At 43.8% G+C, this 18,721-nt stretch overlaps 1 protein-coding gene across 3 annotated transcripts in view; it reads right to left on the minus strand.

Moving 5' to 3' along the window:
- Positions 1 to 18,721, minus strand: part of PITPNC1 (phosphatidylinositol transfer protein cytoplasmic 1) — a 1,942,040-nt gene that overhangs the window by 350,780 nt on the left and 1,572,539 nt on the right. For all 3 annotated transcript variants that reach the window (XM_069655030.1, XM_069655032.1, XM_069655031.1), the window contains exon 8: positions 14,705 to 14,860. In XM_069655030.1, the coding sequence (XP_069511131.1) occupies positions 14,705 to 14,860 (156 nt within the window). The remainder of the gene's footprint in view (positions 1 to 14,704; positions 14,861 to 18,721) is intronic.

The raw sequence follows: 18,721 nt of genomic DNA on the forward strand, positions 1-18,721 counted from the left end.
GGCTAATCCAAACACAGATCCCTATCTTGACGTCATTTGCCTGAAACAGGAGAACAGGGACTTAAAAAAAGGTGGGGGCCAGAGCAAAGGAGTAGTGGAGCTGCACATTTATTGCAATGAGAGAATAGCATTTTATTGCATAAAATTGACAATGCACAGCACACAACAGTCATTGCAGGCTTTTATGAAAGGTGACAGTAAACCCCTTCTAACCATGCTAAAACGATTTTTGTGCGATAAAAACAACTAAAGTTAATCATGAAAATGTGATTTGGTCCTCCTTGTGAATTCAAGATAACAAAAGTTGATGAAAGCATGCCAAGTATGATTAGCATGGTGCCCATAAAGGGCCATGATTCTCACCGATATAGTTATGGAGGAAAATTGTATTGCTGCACAGGAATGACGTACAGACACCTCGCTAGTCTCATGTGATTTGCTGTAAAATGGAGTTTTCAAAAACGTTTTCATATATTTAAAAACGTGCGGATTAAAAGGTACTCATCATGTGGGGAGATTTTTAAATCTTAATGCAGACAGAGCCCACCTGTCGAAGGTAGATTAAGTTCTCTCCTCCCCTAGTTGTCTCAAAACACCCTATCAGTGGAGTAGTGAGCATTAACCAATCCCTTTTGCAGTAATTATGACAAGTTAGTGATGGCATTTGCACTATCACTAAGCCAGCTTGCCTCAGAGCTGTACTTTTCCCACTAATTCCATGAGGTGACCTGCTGCCGAAATCTGGCATGAACATCCCAGCCGAGAGAGGCCTAACCTTGCAGCGGAGCTAGGAGACAGAGACTGATTGTGACCCTTGGAGGAAGGAAAGGAGACATTTGGCTGTCCCAGCAGTGTGCCCTGACGCTCTCTGATGCCCAGTCCAGACATCTCCTGTAAGTAGAAATACCCCAAGCCATAGAATGTGTATCCCCTATATTCTTTCAGCATTGTCTTAGTTATTTCCCTATTGAAAAATCTGCTGTCTGCCTGTGCATTTTAGTAATTCCCCCATTGAAAAATCCCATTTGACGGTGTAGATTCTTAACATATTTATCAAAGTAAATCAATTAATTCCCCCATTGAATTCACAGGATCTGTATTGTTGGCATTCAAAACCAACAATCTTTTCCCAGTGTGTTGTGAGCCGGTATAATTATAAAGATTTGCCAGAAGAATGAAATCCCAAGCCCTGCTTCCATGTGTGTGCACAGGGTGTAAAAACAAAATTGTCACCGTGTCCCCATGGTGCTCTGAAAAACGAATTCTCATTTGCATTTTCTTTCTCACATTGCATCTGTCATCCTAAACCAAAAAACGATTTTTCCATTGTGTGCGGTCTCATATTCCCCAACGCCCTGCCCGGCCTGTCCTTTTGGGGGAAAACGAATTTCACATTTCTTTCTATGCTTTCCCATTGCAACTGTGCTGGTAATTTAAAACCGATTTTCCCATTCTGTTCGGACCATAATCCCAAAGCCCTGTGTGTTATTGTCAGGTGTAGCAAAACACATTTTTCACATTGCATCTCTGCCTCCTCTATTGCTTCTGTGATCAAATCTCCCAAAATCCGATGTTCCCATTGTGTGCAGACTAATATTCCCCAAAGCCCCGCCTGTCCTTTTAAGTGTAAGAAAAACAAACTCCCCATTCTATTCTTTCCCTTAGCAGTTGCTCTCAAGCATTAAAAACATTAAAAAACGGTTTTAGTGCTGTGCTCTGTAAAACAAATGTTCCCATTACCTTTCTGTCTCCTATATTGTTTCTGTGAGTACTACCCAAAAACTGATTTTTCCCTTGTGTTCCCACTACCTGCCACTGCCTTCCATTCAAAAGAAACAAGCCTAGTGGATGTTTTGGGGTTGAGGGTTGCTGGGACAAAAGTATAACCCTGCTGGCATTCATTTTCATTGTGTGCTTTGAACTGTTCTTTGCTTGTATTGGGGGTGATGTAAAAGGAAACTATTGTCCTGCATATTCTAGTGTCATCTATGTGTGGATACTTTACCAAAGTCATTTTGTTTTTGTGTTAGTGGCTGATGTAACCTGGTTGTTCTAATTTGACTCTTATTAATACACACTGAGCTGGTTCATAGTCCTTTTTTGGCACTGGGTATTCGTTGAGGTTGTGTGCGAGACGGGTTGGAGGACTTCTCAAAAAGGACCTGAATGATATAAGTATAAGTGTTTTTACTGTGCACCATATTCATTGTAGGGGAAAGAAATCCCTTACTTGCGTGTGACCGTATAATAACCGCGACAAATAGACGGACTGGAGATTTACCCAGAGGGATGCCAGTGGTTATGATTATTTAAAAAGCATGTAGCCATTAACTTTCAGTTTTGCTATTGTGGTTTTCATACAACCAGAGGATCGCAGGTGTCTGGCGAGAGAGCAGCGCTAGATTTTTTGGAGAAGGTATAAAAAGGCCGTCAACCCGGAAGACACAGTGGATGATACCAATGGCTTTGTAAGCTTAACTATGGAGGGACTAGATGGCTGCTGTGACCTGCTCTCCGATTTTGGATTTGCAAAAGCGTTAGGGGCTGGCACACTAACCACATTTGTGCTGATGTTTGTGTCAGTGTCAACGCTGCTGCAAATGTTGTCATTGTAACAAAGTTAAGAACAGCCCAGCTGGTCACCATGCAGAGGCTACAATTTGGAATTCAGTTGCGATTACCAAATGTGTGCTACCCTAGCACTGGTATGAAGCTGGGGGTGGAGTTTATAACTCCAATATTTGCATTGCACCAGTCTGAAGCTCAGCCGTACTGAGGAATTGCACTGGCACAACAACCAGTACAAATCTAGACACTGATCTAACACAAAGACAAAGACCAGTGCAAAGTTGGCCACTGCCCTGGAGATATGACAAGCAATACATTTGAGTCATAGGAATGAGTTCAGAGGAACGCGTGGTCAGAGGCCTGAACTCCGACTTGCCAACTGTGCTTTAAGATACAACATTGAGGGCAGGGGGCCCAATGAACTGCTACACACGATTTGAAGGCATGCCCCGAGGAGTGTCTGCCACAGCCTAAGAATGGCTTGAGAGTGTTTGTACCAGGCATGAACGTCAGCAAAATTCTACTTGAAAGGTGTATTGAACATAATCTAATACATAATCTAAAATAAAATTAAAAAGCAGGTTCCAATTCCCCAATTCCTTTAAAGGAAATCCGTGATACTTATGTATTTTTTTAATTAAATGATTATAATGAGAAGACTTGAAATATATGCTGCAAAAATCCAACAATGTTTTCGCTACACTATATTTTCCATTCACTATATAAAAAAACAAATTATTGAACTACAAGTGTCTGAAATTCGAAACACAGGTGATAGTGCCATCTATTGGGGAAGAGCAGTATTGTCCACCATCTTTGCACTGTCTTCTAGCACAGGGACATCCAGTCAGAAAAAAAGAGCAGTATGTTGACCCTGTGGGGCAGAGCCTCGGCCCCTATTGAGGCCCTGCCTGTCTGCTTGCATACTGGCTGGTGCAGGGCGGGCCTGGCACTTTTTCGCTACTCGCCAGCCAGCCAATAGCTGACACCATCTGTGGGACACCCCTCACTCTGATGTCCGTCACTGATTGCAGGCTCTCCCCGGTCGAGGTTCTAATATACTGTGGGGAATACTGGCTTCTCTTCTACCTGGTATAGTTTGCTGAGAGAGGGCAGTTACGGCTGTGCAATGATAGGCTACAAAAACATAACCAAAACTAGCCACAATGTGGCACTTAATGCAAGTTATGGGAAAAGTGGGCATAAGGTAAAGCAGCAATAATGTGCCAATCGGCCATGATATGCCAACTGATCGCAATGGAAACGGGCAATGGATCTGCTGAGAGGGCATGAGATAATGTGATCACTGGACACGAACACAACTGGAGCTCAGTCGGAGGTGTTGTGACTTCATCAGACCTACCTACCCATCGACCCAACATTAGGAGTGATGCCTTGTCTGACTTGGTCAGGGGCCGGCTCCTGCGTGAGCGTTTTGCTTAAGGGAGAAAATAACTTCTGCCAGTGGCTCCAACCTCGGATGCACACTGGCTAGCCTCACCCTTCCAAATAAATCTCGCCGCAAGCCATCGCCAGATTGGGCATGTCAACCCCACCGAACACACCCCTCCCTCCCTATCAGAGATGTATGGCCCCCTAGAAACAAAAAAAGACAATAAGATGAGGCCCCCTTGGACAGTTATCCCCATACTACACTGGGTTGCCACTGCTCATTTTCTGTTACCTTGAAAACTTTTTAGTTTACATTATGATCGATTTCTCTTTAACTGTCATCATTTGCGCACGTACTCCGGGAGCTTGGCTGAAGGCCATGAAGCCTTTACTCCTTCCCCCACTTCTACCAGTCAGACTTCCAGCTTTGGGGCCATGCCAAGGCTACCGCACAACTTCATCATTTTGGGGAAAGAAGTAAACATCGGGCAAAAGCTAGAGCTTCTTTACATTTGTTTAAAAAGGTAGTTGGAATTATGTGCAACCTCACACCCCAAACAAAATAAAGAAATTCTGCTAAGGAGCCTCAGAACTTTGGAGGGGACGCAAACAGGCGGGGGAGCGGAGGAACGGGGTGAAGAAGAAGACAGAGAAGGCTCAAGAAGAAGATCCCCAGAGGGAGCAAGGCCAAGGCAGGTTGAGAGCATTATATGTGGCGCTCTTAACATACATATGCCTCTAAGAGTTACTCAAAGGCCATACTCCCAACTGCCGGATAGGCATTAACAGAAAGAAACGGACGCTACAGAAACCAGATCTAGAAGAACAGACGCCTGGAAAAGAATGGCCAGTAAGAGAGGTGAACTGGGCACCGTGCTAGAACACAAATCAAACAACAATTCATCAGCTTAAGATGGTTCTCTCTAAACTTCATCAACCAATCCATGCTGAACAGACTGGGAATTCTTGGTTGAGGCGAGGCGGGCAAACTTAAAAACGACTAGCCCTGCATTTGGGGGTATAGAATGTCAATTAAATCTATGTTGGTCCATACAAAACCCGACCACTGTTAGACTCACTTATGGAAATGGGGCTGGAGCTAGCCTTATAGGTTGTGGGGGGTGGCTGGGTGGCAATTTTGAAATCGGGTGGTCGGTGCAGCAATTAAACGCACTGTACTGTCACTCCCGACCACCCTTCCACTGACCCCAGGAGGCTTAATAGCTCCCTGCAATGAGCGGTCTTTAAATCAAGCTGACCAAGTGGAGGGTAAGCATGTGTATTTTGGCCGTTTAACAATGCCCAGAGAAAATCAGCCTCGCCTTGAGATGGAACTATTTGTGCTCATAGGAAAGCATGACATGGATAGATCAAGGCCAATACGATAGATTCCTAAATGACAAAAGGGAATTTGACCTACGAAAGATTCCACCCGAGGTATATGCAGGAGAGAAGACTGGTAAACAAGAAGAGAAACACTATTGGGAGGTGCTGTATAATACATAGTATAAAGGAAGATCTGGACGTGTTTAAAATACTCCTTGATTATTGGTCTACAAAATGTTCGCCACTTAAAAAAAAAAAAAATGAATTTGAGGTAAATAAAAAACAGTAAATTAATTTAAAAGTGTTAAATTGTAACAAGTGATAAGGACATTTTATTATTATTATTATTGAGGAAGAAAATATACAAATCGATGTGGTTAGTATCTTCAACGAAAGATACAGGGCGGGGGTTGCGTGTTGAGTTAATAGTAGTAACTAGGTCAGGAGTAAGTCAAAGACTCTGAGAGCTCGTCCACTAAGAATGAGGTGCCACACAGCACACACGCGTCCTGCAGGAGTTACACCCGCAGGATAGCATAGATTTTACAAACTGATTACGGAACATCATTTTCAGAAGACGCACTGACTTCTATTAAGCTAACAAACCAGAAAAAAACATACCTTTGTTAGGCAGGATCCTATGCAGTTCCCTTAGGGAGCACTACAGAAGATTAGGACTACAGGTAACAGGCAATAAATCCCCTTTGGTATTAGTCTGTACCACGCAGATTTAGTTGGTAGCTATGGCTGAGCAGTCAGACTTATCTCAAGAGGGAGTTGAGCAGTATTCAGGGTTTACACAATAGGACTACAATACTACGGAACAAGGAAACACTGACCAAAGCTTTGTATCAAAAAGAATATATGTTTATTTTACACACTCTTAACTCAACACACAAATCGTCAGCATTAAAGCAAAACAGTCAAGAAAAGTATACACAACTCCCTATTTAAATTGTAGACAAGTTTGAGCAAGAGTGAAAACTGAGCAAAATGGCACAGTGTAAACCAAGAAAAAATTGCACTCTAACAATTTCTTCAGAGGGAGGGAAAAGTGAAGTTATACAGGGTTAGACTCCTAAACACACCAGCATCACTTCCCAAATGGATTGTGAACAAGTTAGGCAAGGTAGTACTTTAGCATAAGCTATACCTAGGTGAAAACCGAGCAAAATGGCACTTCAACAATATATAAAGCGGAAGGAAAGGTGGTTAAAGAGTTTTAGGTGCACCAACACATTTCTTGATGCAAACCAATCTAGAGAAGGCAGTTGTAACAGAATTAGCCAGAGTGAATAGGCATGTGCCAGAGTCCGTGGTACGAGGCAAAGTGCCCAGGATGAAACGGTTCTAGTAGCTGCAGTCAAGTCTTTGTTTAAAGGTTGGAAAGGAGGGTGCAGAAGGTAAAAAGACAATGTTAGACGTTAGGGACGGCCAGCCCAGAAGTTCAAGTAAAGGATTTAAAACACCTTTAGCAGTACCCAACGAAACTGGAGGCCTGGTGGAACAACGTACCTTAAAAGTGGAGGAAGGTTCGAGTCACTGCACTGCCCAGGGAAGAAGCCGGCCGCGGTGATGCCAAAACAGAATAAAAGGTATTCTCCTTTAAATCGCTGTCGTGGTGGACAGGTGCCTGGCTATCCGGTCTCCTAGTGCTTGGCACTGGCGATTCGACCAAGGCAGGTCCTGGAAGGCGATTGGCGAACTGGTTGGCCCCACCAGCTCAAGGGAAGAAGACTCTTGCAGGTGAAGATCTTCTCTTGTCGTTGGAGAAAAGTGGTGAGGATCTGCAGCAGGGCTTCACCAGTGGTTCAGTCGTTACAGATGTGTTCGGCTTCTCTCCTCTTCGGATTTCTTAGGTCCAGTGGCGACGTCTTGTCCTCCAGTCCTCAGATCCCTGCTTTTATGCAGAAAAACCCCCATTCATACAGCCTAGCTGTCACCCACGCAGCGGGGTGGTTATCCTGGGGGGATAACCCACCCAGCCTATCAGGGCACAGTGCGACTTGGCTTGCCTAGGTAACCCTGTCCAGGGTGCTTACTCCCCCTTCCACACATCCCGTCTACCCCATACTCACTGGCGCCTGAAGGAGGGCTTCTGTCCAGAAGCCCGCCAAAAGGACGAACAAAGGGGCCCCGACCTGGTCTTGGATTACAGAGCGAGACACGAGAAATATATATTAAAGATCTGGCAAAAACAAAAAACACTGGAGTTAAGTTAATAAAAAGATAAACCGGCGGTACGTTAAAGGCTGTCAGAAAAAGTGCTAGCCTCGAACAATGGGAAAATCCCATAGGAAAATATTCATGGTCGAATATTAATGGTAGTAACCACTGCCACCAGCCAGAAACTTTGGAGAGAGGGTCTGGACAGTACCCTCTCGAAAATGAACACCAGGGAAAAACTATTAACCCTTTCCATAGTAAGATGGTTTGTACTGGTTTGGTTCATAACTATTGACTAGTAAAGTCAATGGTAACTTTACATGCCCTGGGAGACAGTAGTCAGTCCCGGGGTATGGAGTCTATGCTTGGGGGTCACTATGACACCCCTGTGTTACTGCACTGAGGGTGCTGTGTAACATACATGTAAACAAATGATACCTATGAGGGTGAGAAAAAAACCCATAGACCATAAGCACAAAAATAGCCTAAAACACACATCAGCAATATGCCTAAGAGTGGGGAAAAGAGTGTCACTCTTAGCAGGCGAAAAAAATAAACCCTTCAAATCTAGCAAAGCTGCTGGGGGACTCTATAGGTAAGGGAAATTAGCCTTTTAAGGAGAATTCTCCCTAAAGACGCACTGCTTCTATTAAGCTAACAAACCAGAAAAAAACGTACCTGCTGCTTGGCACATTTCACCCCTTGCAAAGCACATGAAATGGCTAAAATATAAACTTTTCATCTTCGAAAGCACTATAACACAGAAGAGTGATATGTACTGCATGAAACACTATAACAAATGAGCATTGATAAAGCCAACATATTTGGACTTTGTGCAGTCATGGGATAGGCATTTGGCATGCACTGCCTGAATGCTGATACTTGACCATTAAATGACAACGGGTGCAAAATGGTGTGACCACCTGGGCATACGATACCTGTGCTTGGCAAACGCCTATCTAATACCTATCCACAAGCCAGCACTGTTGGCTTTGAGAATGCTTGTTTTTCATAGAACTTTAGTGCAAGGAAGAGATGTAGGGACACACACACACTGCTTATAAATCAAGTGGCTGAAGGCACACTTGGTTAAGACATGTTCTATTACACCAGTAGCGGAATTATAGCTGTGATTATTATTTTGATCTCTATTATTATTATTAGGGTATTTATTGAGCACAGACCGTGCATTCAGGAAGCAACTGAGCGCTATACACGTCTTAGGAGAAAGTACACAGTGAGGAAAGCAGAGATACAAGGGAGCGTGCAATGAAGAATGGGGGAGGGTAGGCAGTTTGACAGCAAGGGATATGCAAGCAAACAGGGGAGAAAACACGAGGGAGTATATCAAACTGTCTCAGGATAGGCGGGGAGTTGAGCCATTAACTCTATAAGGCCCTCTACTGCACACAGTTTGATTTTACTGTTTGATAGAGATTGCTCGAAGTAGTGGGTTGGTATGGCGAAAGGGATTAGCATGGGGCAGTCAATGGATGAGTAAATAGCCAAACAACACCCACAAGGTGTGTGCCTCTCCCGATATCCTATATCTCTCCTATTTGTAATCCAGTGTAATAGTTTTGGCTTATGGGTGGCGCTTAGGCAACACCCAATAGCCAAACCTAATAAGGCGTGCCACACAGAGGGAAGAGTCCACATATTGCCTCCCAGACATCTCACCCTGTGATCCACTCTGAGAACAATCAAACATGGACTGGCCGAAGACTAAATAGATATTTTATTTATTTGTTTGTAAGGCGCCGAAAGCCCGCAGGCATCAGGGCGCCACATAGAGACGTCAATTTACACTACAGTTGACTAAGTAATGGACAGGACACGAGACACTTGGGATGCCAAGACACAGAGAAGGACGAGTACTACTCATGGATGTCTAGTTCACTTGAATAGGAACGTTTTTAATTGCTTTCGGAATCTGAGAAAGTTTGATTCGGATCTCAAGCTCAATGGCAGTTTATTCCATTGCTGAGCTGATCGATTGGGGAAGGCTTTACCTAACCCATTTGTTTTCCTATGAAGGTTTGTTGTAACAAGTCCTTGCGTCTCGGATCTAAGGGTATGGGTTGAGGTGTAGCCCACGATCTTGGACTTCAGGTATGCCGGGGCTTTACCATATAGGCACTTGTGCGTGATTGTCATAGATTTAAAGATTACACAGTCTTCGACCCTGAGCCAGTGCAATTCCTTTCGTGCCTCACTGATATGGTAACCTTTTGCTTTCCGCTTAATTATCCGGACAGCGTGGTTCTGAATATGCCAGAGTTTTGTCAGGCATTGTTTACTGGCCCCCACTAGTAGGGCATTACCATAGTCCAATCTAGATAAAATGGTTGCTCTGGCAATGGTAGCACAGTTATGTTCACTCAGAGCAGATCTGATGGCTTTTAGCAGTCTTAAGTAGTATGAGCAATTTTTGTTGAGGTAGGAGGTTTGAGCATCTGAGCACAGGGAGGCTTCTAGCGTCATGCCCAGGGTTTTTACGGTAGTCATTACTTGGATGTGGGACTCTCATCATGAAGGCATCATAGGTGGATGCTAGTTTAGCCCTGGCTTGTTTGTACCCGAAAACCATCAGCTTGTTTTTTTTTCCGTTCAAACATATCCAGCTATGATCCATTCATTGTTCGATGATGTTTTATAGTTCATTGACCATTTTGTTGTCTTTTACGTGGTCTCTGCTCAGTTCCACTACCAACTGAGTGTTATCAGCATAGTGTGTGAAAAAGGCATTGATGTGATCTAAAACCTCACACAGGAGGCGTGTATATTGGTTGAAAAGAAGTGGCAAGAGACTGGCTCCTTGGGGTACGCCACAAAAAATGTTAGATTCACTAGAAATCTTTTTGCCCCAGTGGACTCTGGCAATTCGGTCTGCTAAGAATGACGATAGCCAGCCTATGGTGTCACTAGAGCAGTTGGCGATTTTCTCCAGAGCTTACTAAGGTGTGGAAGAATCAGCAGACCAGTGTTGCCCCTGTCGATGACACTTAACTTTTTTGTCTGTAGGTCCAGCATCGCAGTTTCGGTGGTGTGTGCAGTGCGGAAGCCCGATTGTTGGTGATGTAGTATTTCATTGGTCTCTACATAAGCTTGCAATTGAGCAGTTGCAACTTATCCATGACTTTAAGAATGAAATTGCAGTTAGTTATGGGTCTCAAGTTCCCTGGTTCTCATTGGTCTAGGTTGGGCTTTTTGAGCAGTGGGGTGATAGTCACCTTTTTTATGTTCTTGGGGACCATTTGGTCCCAGAAGGAGGTATTTACCATTCTAGTAAGAATAGGTGCAATTAAGTCAGCATTTTCAAGTATGATTTTCTGCAGAAGTATATTTTCTGCGTATGATGAAGGCTTCATCGATGCCAGGGTGTTAGTCGTCGTAATTTCTTGAAAATGAAGATTAAGATTGACAGCCCAATATCTCTGAAAGACTTATAGGGCTGTTGCAGAGTCTGTCAGTAATTAGTCTGAGCCTGATGTGAGCCTGGCAGAGTCTATCCCAACCCTGCTGACCTCTCGGAGGCACAGACCATTTGAGAAATGCCCCAATGTTTTTAAGCGGTGGGGGAGCAAGCTTGCCCCCACACTGGGATCCACAGTGCAGAAAACTTCCCATGGCTATGCTAATCCCCATGGCAATTCCCATCCAGTTCCTGCCTGCCTCCACCCAAAACACCTCCTCATTGGAACTCTTTGAGCTAGCTTCAATCAAGCTGTACCATCAAACATTTCCCTCAAAGTCTCTGCGGGTAGTTTCTCAAACAAGTCTTCTGAGCGCTAAGGATTTAATTGCAGTTGTAAATGCATTACTGGTGTAATAAACATCTCTTGACCAGGTCTGCCTTCAGCCACTTGATTTAAAATCACCACGTGTCTTTTACCGAAGTCCTGTTAAGAACAACCATTGGCAAAGCCAACATCTTTGACTTGTGTATAAGTATTAGGCATTTGCCAGGCACTGCTATTAGATGCTCAGGTACCAATTGTAAACTATATGAATTTCTACCCAATTTTGCAGAGAAAGTGCTGTAAAATGCATCATTTTAACCTAATGTTTCAAAAAATGTCTTGGAAGCGGGAAACCCCCATAAGCACTCCCTGTTTGTTTTGGGCTGCCTCACTGTGCTCTGTCGATCCCACGTAAATGGCACAAACATTTAAGCCTATTCAGTCCAGAAATTCACCAGCCTCCACTTTACATCATCTCTCTGTCACTGTTTATGATGCGTTTTAATTTGCACACGGGGGCAGGGTGCTCCTTAATGCTGACTTTACTCAGCACACACCGTCATGACATCCTATATATATTTATGCATACGATACAAAAGTTAGTCTGGCATAAACCTTTCTTCAGTAGAGAAACCTAACTTTGCAGTTGATTTGCAGTTGTAATAATAAACCATATTTGGGTTCCTCCACACAAACTCAAGGAGAGATTTCTCACGTCTCCTGTTTGCGGCGTTACCGCCGCTGACCCACTGCAAAAAAATGTAAGGGGGCCTCACCCAATGTTTTGGCCCGGGCTGCACCACACCATGGGACAGCCCTGCTAGGTTCTACGTCACCTGAATTGACAGGCAAATATGTAGTCTCGGCAGCCAGTCAGTCCGCTACACTAGATCTTTGGTACACTGTGACAGAGCCAACATTAATTGTCTCTCCTGTTATTGTTCGTCACAGAAGTTGCTTGGGCCATGCAGGAGGAGGAGTGAAACTCTTTGCTATGCCCCGTTATGCTCTTTTATTGCATCTTTTATAGCACCCCTGCTGCCATTTTCTCACTTTTTTGGGAGCTTCAGGATCTGCATGCAGTGGGGTAAGAGACTAATGCAGTGAAGGTGGACCAGGGCAAGATTGTTTTGTCACAATGTTGATGTGCACAGATGCGAAGATGTAGCTCTATGCGGTAAATTTGATATACTTTGGGAGCTTCTTGTGCAATAGTTAATGTGCACTGCAGGTTATTAAGATACTTGTTTGTGTGGTTGCCTGTGGGTCTGTCAGAGTGGTGCTTAAGGAGTGTGGGGGGTTGTGTTGGGGTATCTGTGGTGGGCTTGTTTGGTGTGTATGGACATTTTGTGCATATACGTGCATCCAGATAATGTATGTCCCATGTTGTAATCTGAGTTCATTCGGTGCACAGGTTGTTTGCTGTGATGTATTTTCAGTTAGGGAGTGATTTAAAGTGGCTTTTGTTACCATATTTTTCTCAAATCAATGGCAAACTTGATTGCGTGGATTCAGCATACACAAGCGGAATTTTGATGCTTTTAAAGTGCACTTTAAACAGAAACAGCACATAGAAAATGGAAGCCTTTAGCGTCAGTTTGTTTTTGACAGCGACTCAACAGGCACTCAAAGACAACTCAAGGGGTGGATCAGAGGTGCAGCTCTTAAGGGAGCCAAGGACCAGAGGCGAGGGACTCACCAGAACAGCCAAGGAACAGAGGGCCGAAGACCGTAGGGACACCTAACCACAGAGCTTTGCTTGTATTTGTACATTTTTTGTTTTGGCTATTAAGTGGTGCTTGTAAGCTGGAAGTATTCCACTCGAATAAAGCTAGAAAGGAGAGGACATGTGAGGAGGGACACACCATTTGAGGGTGTGGTTTATTTATTTACCAACCCACTGGCTGCCCATGGCTACCTCCACCCACAAAGTGATCGTCCCTCCCACCCAAAACACAACGTCCTGGGATGTCCGAGTGATCTCTAGCAAGCGTTGGCCTGTCAGTGTTATTCTGGTAGTCTGCTGAGAGTTAAGAGTTAATGGCTACATTGCAGCTGCAAAGTGCGACAGGTTTCATAAAAATGTCTTAAACAGGAGTGCCCTCAACCACTTAATTTATATATGTCCCTTGGACTGAGTTCCTGCATAAACAAACATTGACAAAGTCAACAGTTTTGGATTGTGTATTGGTATTAGATTGCACATGCCAGACACTTGTATGCCTAATCATACCATGTTCCAGATGTTACATCTTATGGTCAGGCAGTACCATTAGGACAGTGCCTGCTAAATGCCTATCCCATGTCTACACAAAAGCCAAGTCTGTTGCATTCGTCAATGAAGTGACTGCAGCCAGGTGATTTCTGGCAACTACAAAGTGTACTGAGTTTAAGGTATGGGTTTGCTCGAAGTACTGAATTTCTGTTTTTCTCAATTACTGTTACTTACAAATAAAAATATTTATTAAGAGAAAATATGCACTAATCTAAAATGAACATTAAACTGTCAACTGTCGTAGATAGATTAACATCCTGTAATATTCATGTAGGAAAATTAAATGTTTACTTAGTACCCTACACAGTTCTCATTTTATTGCCAAGCAAATTAGGTTTACACTATACTTTTAATTGTGTTGTAATTGTGTTATAGATAACACTAATAAGAGACCTGTCAAGTAGTATCTTGCTTAATTTGCATGCACAGTTGTATCAATAATTTCCATTTATGAATATATTGTTTCTATATTCTATATTTTTGTTGGCCATGAATCTAGTGCCATTTGTTTATTATTCCAGCCAAAGTCTAGTCACAAAACAAAATGATTAATTGAACACTGCAAACCAAAGGTCAATTCGTGACCTGCCCCGCCCTGTCCCTCCCAGTAATGGAGGAGGTAGATTTTGGGGTGGGGTCAGATAATAGGGCACCAGTGGGAGGCTGGGAGACGCACAGGTCCTTGGGGGGGGGGGGGTGGATGCCCCCTTGGCCCATCCGCTGGCTCCACCACTGGTCCCTCCTCCAACCCCCATCCCACTCCGCTCCCATCTGTCCCACCATTCCATTCTCTCCCTTTTGGATGGATACCTACCACTAGTACCTTTTTTTCCACTTACACCACTGACCATTCTCATAATGCAACTAATGGGGAGGGCACTATATGATATGATATTTTATTTGTATCGCGCTCATACACAAGTGTTTCAGAACGCGGCAAGGGAGGGGAACGGGAGAACACAAAAACGATCTTACTAGGCCCAGTGACACTGAGAACGTGCATGTGCATGGGAAAGGGGAAAGTGCATGGAAAGGGGAGAGTGTAAAGTGCGGAGCATAGGAGAACAGATAAATAATAATAGATATAAATAAACAGATAATGGAGGCAGTAAACAGTGGTAGTGCAGCCAGCAAGTGCTGTGTTACCAGCAGCAGAACTGGGTAAGTCTGATAAGTGCAGAAAAAGAAGAAAAAGAAATTCGGCGCTTCTAAATATGCGTTTCCAGGCACTGACCTTGTGCACGTATTGCTCCACTCTCGTTTGCAGACCCCAGACCTCGAATTTCACCGTCACCAACTTGTAGGAGCACATGATGGGCTGGTGTTCTTCCCGCCAGCCTTCCTTCAGCAGCCCCCGGCCTGTCTTCTCCGATCGAAAGAGTTTGGGATCCTGAAGAAGGATAAAAACACTTGTCAAGAGAGCCGCTTCCACGGCACCGCCACCAATCGCTGTTCAGAAAGGAGACCGGAAGCAGACACCGCCACCAATCGCCGTTCAGAAAGGAGACCGGAAGCAGACAAGAGCGTTGTTATTGAGTGTGCCTAGGTAGCGTTAGCTAACACCAGAAAAAGGAAAAGATTTTACTTACAGCCACAGATGGAGCAGGGTGCACGTTCAAGTCATGAAAATGTTTCTAAGTAGAGATTTCACTTGAGACTGAACGAGGGGTCGAGCTATTGGCCAATTTTGGGGTGCTTAGGTGACATTTTAAAAGGGTGTTCCAAATGATCTCGCAACGCCTCTCAGGTGTGTCCACAAACATCAGTTTACCGTTTTCATTAAGAGCTATCCTTTCCCGTATTTCAATCTGCCACAATATATGCCCGGGACCCTGAATATACCCATGTTTTTGTCAGAGCAGTAATTTGCACGTATAATACCATATTGAACTGATGAGTACAAAAACACAAAAGCTACTAATGCCGCCAAGCCTTCCACTTTTCTCATCTATCGCTAGAGAGAAGCAGATGGCGATGAAACAACTCACAGTAAGTCAATCTCGCTTTTTTAGCATCATTCTTGTCCAGTACTTTTAATGCAATGTGCAGTGAGCTTAAAGGCTACGACTGACTATTTCACAACGGATATGGGACAAACAAGATGGAGGTGATGATGGTGGCTTCTTCATCTAGGGCGCCCGTCTAGACTACCTTCTTTTGGCTGTCTGCTCTGGGCCCACCCTTCCCCACCAGCAGCGTCAGTCAAGAACCCAGGTGTCTCCCTTTCATCCACGTTAACAATGGCCTTGCAAGTGAGCACTGTCGGTAAGATGGGTTCTGTCTCGCTGAAGCTTCTCTATATGATACTCCCTTCTTACTGGGGGCCTTATGCCCTCAGGTGGCTGCCTCCCCGATCACTAGTTGCACTGACTATTGCAATGCCCTCTATCTGGCTTAACCGTAAGGTTTGATTCAGCAGCTCCAACGCTTACAGAACATGGCCGCAAGGGTTGCCACAGGGTCTCTGTATGGAGCCCATATTAGTCTGGTCATTCATGCTCTTCATTGGCTTCCCGTGGCTGAGCGGATTGAGTTTATGCTATGATATTCATAACGTGCCTATACACAAGTGTTTCAAGGCGCGACGAGGCAAGAGAGGGGGAACTGAGGGAAGACTGAGACTAGATTAGCCGTTTTGGCCCTCTGCCTAGTCCATCGTGCATACTATCATCTTGGCATCGAGTTCTATGGGATGACAAATGTATGCCTTACACCCCGGCTCAGGTACTCCGCTCCGAAACGACTAATCTAGTCATTATCCCAAAATGTTGCTGGGGCCAGTTGGTGGCTGCCCCTTTTCGGTTGCAACAGGAAAACCTTGGAACGAGCTGCCCACAGCAATGTGGAATTTGAAGAATCATCTTCAATTCCAGCGTTCCCTCAAAACCCTCCTATTCTAGATAGGCTGCTACTACTGTTCACCGTTTAGTTTCCTAGCGCCAAGGTGCCCCTGTGGCGTATGTGCACTATATACGTTTGATTAACATTATATAACAACCTGAGACTGCTGTTAACTGCCCTATGAGCTATTTTACCTTTAAGACAGACACAGCCAGACGGGCATGTGCAATGTAGTACCCTGCCTTGTGTCCTTGTTTTGACACAAGCGTGTAACCTGTTGCTATGAATGATGTGAAAGAAATGTACAGTGCCACAACAAAAAGATGAACATGTTTTTCTGCATTTAACTAAAAAACCAAAAATGTAAAAACAAAATATATATACTTTGTGGTTCACTTTAGCTTGAAGGAGGCAGAATGAAAGCCAAAATGATATATTTCATAGCACAGGTCTCAACTGTAGTGGTATTTACCAATCATGAATACTTCCTAGAAGCTGGAACTGGTCAGATGACAGAGTTCCTCCAACACTAAATTCAACAGTGGTGAAAGAGTCTGCTGCAGTTTTACTACAAAAGTATTGCTTAAAACATGGAGCTTGTAAAAACAGTAATTGTGGGTTTGGGACATTTTAGGACGGTTCTGCCTGGGGCTAGTTTACCATACTTTTGTAAAAGTGCAAGCATGAGGCTTCAGCCACCGCCGCCACTCCTCCCAAACTTGAGGATCGCATGTGAGACAAAACTATTGCTTTGGAGTACAGCTAGGAGGAAACTGACCGGTGGATAAAAAACCAAACAACACTCACAAGCTGTGTGTCCCTCCCCACATATCGACTGACTGCCCCATGCAATGCTAAATCACTATGGCCATTCCCACCCACTTCCTATCAAAACATTCTCCTGGAATCTCTTTTAGGTAGCTCCATTAAGCAGTAACATCAACCGTTCCCTGCCATTGTTATTTTTAAGGCGTCTTCTGAGAGTCATGTCTTACTTGCAGCTGCAAATACATCGGTGTAATAACAAATCCCTAAAAAAATGTGGCTTCAGCCATGATATGTAACTGTTTCTTGCACTGAAGTCCTGTTAAAAAAACAAACACTAAAAAAGCCATTTGTGTAAGTATGGCAAATGCCTATCGAATGCCTACGCAAAAGCCAAAACTGTTGTCGTTGACAATGCTTGTTTAATTTATGAACCAATTCCGACACCATGCTGATGGGCATTAAAGGAGAAAATGTGATCCAGGCGTGAGCTCCCGGCAGTGGTATTAACTCTCACTACACTACACTACACTACACACAAACGGGCCTGTCTGCCAGTTAAAGTAGCCCCTGACGGCAGGCAGAGTTTCCTTTAAAAGTTTAGTAGCTAGCATCTGCTGTGTCCGAAATTAGGCACAGTTGTCGTTTAACACCAGTACTCCTTGAAAAGCTTACCATAGTACCCTCCTGTATTATTCACACATGGCCGGGTTCTACATACACTAGATGAGTATATAAACACATATATTGAGAAAGCGTGTGTAAAATTTTCACTCACTCGATTTCTCACTAGGTGTGTATATATATAAATGTAAAACAAAAAAGTTGTTAAAGTGACATTATGGTTAAGTTGCACCACTACAAAACCTTCAAATTCAATGGAAAACGTTGCTACAGGAACGTTATGGTTACAGGTAAAACCTAAAAACCCCAGATATTCGCAAGTTATGGTACGCTATGCAACCATAACTCGCGCCACCACCGTGCACTGCAAGGACTAACACACATGACATCAAAGATGACATCACAAATGTAAATAGGGCACTGTAACATAACTTTCCTGTAGTATACTGTATTTATAAATGATGCTATGTTTGTAATAGTGCACCTGTATCTTAACGTTCCTTTAGGAAGGGTTTTTGTACGTGATTATCACAGAAAGCTCCTTTTAGATTGTCACAAAGTGGCAATGAAGGGAGTAAGAGCAACGTGCATCATATACCCACCACACAATTGTTTGCTAAATGGAAGGAACAGTGGTAGTGTGGAACACACTGTAGTTGAAATAGGTACCTAATGAAAGAAATGGTTGTGCGTGTTGCAATGCGTTTTGAAGGGCTCAAGTGCACAACAGCAAACACAAACATTGTGCCTGCACTACCAAAAAGGGCACCAAAGCAATGAGTGCACAACGGGCACAAAAGGAAAATGCAGTAATAGGAAAAAGAACGATATTTGTGGGGGGAAGTGCTTGTGCTGGGAAGATAGATTCCCATTTGTATAGTAGGACAATGGCACAAGTTGTAAAAAGAGACAAATACACGTCTTCACAATATATCGCGCTGTGTCCATTTCGGCACCAAATTTAAAATAACATCCCTAAATGGGTGGCTGCATATTGGGAAACTAAATTATGCAGGAGAGC

The sequence above is a fragment of the Ambystoma mexicanum genome, chromosome 3q (genome assembly GCF_040938575.1).
Source record: "Ambystoma mexicanum isolate Mex_15411 chromosome 3q, UKY_AmexF1_1, whole genome shotgun sequence".
In the NCBI taxonomy this organism is placed as follows: Eukaryota; Metazoa; Chordata; class Amphibia; order Caudata; family Ambystomatidae; genus Ambystoma; species Ambystoma mexicanum.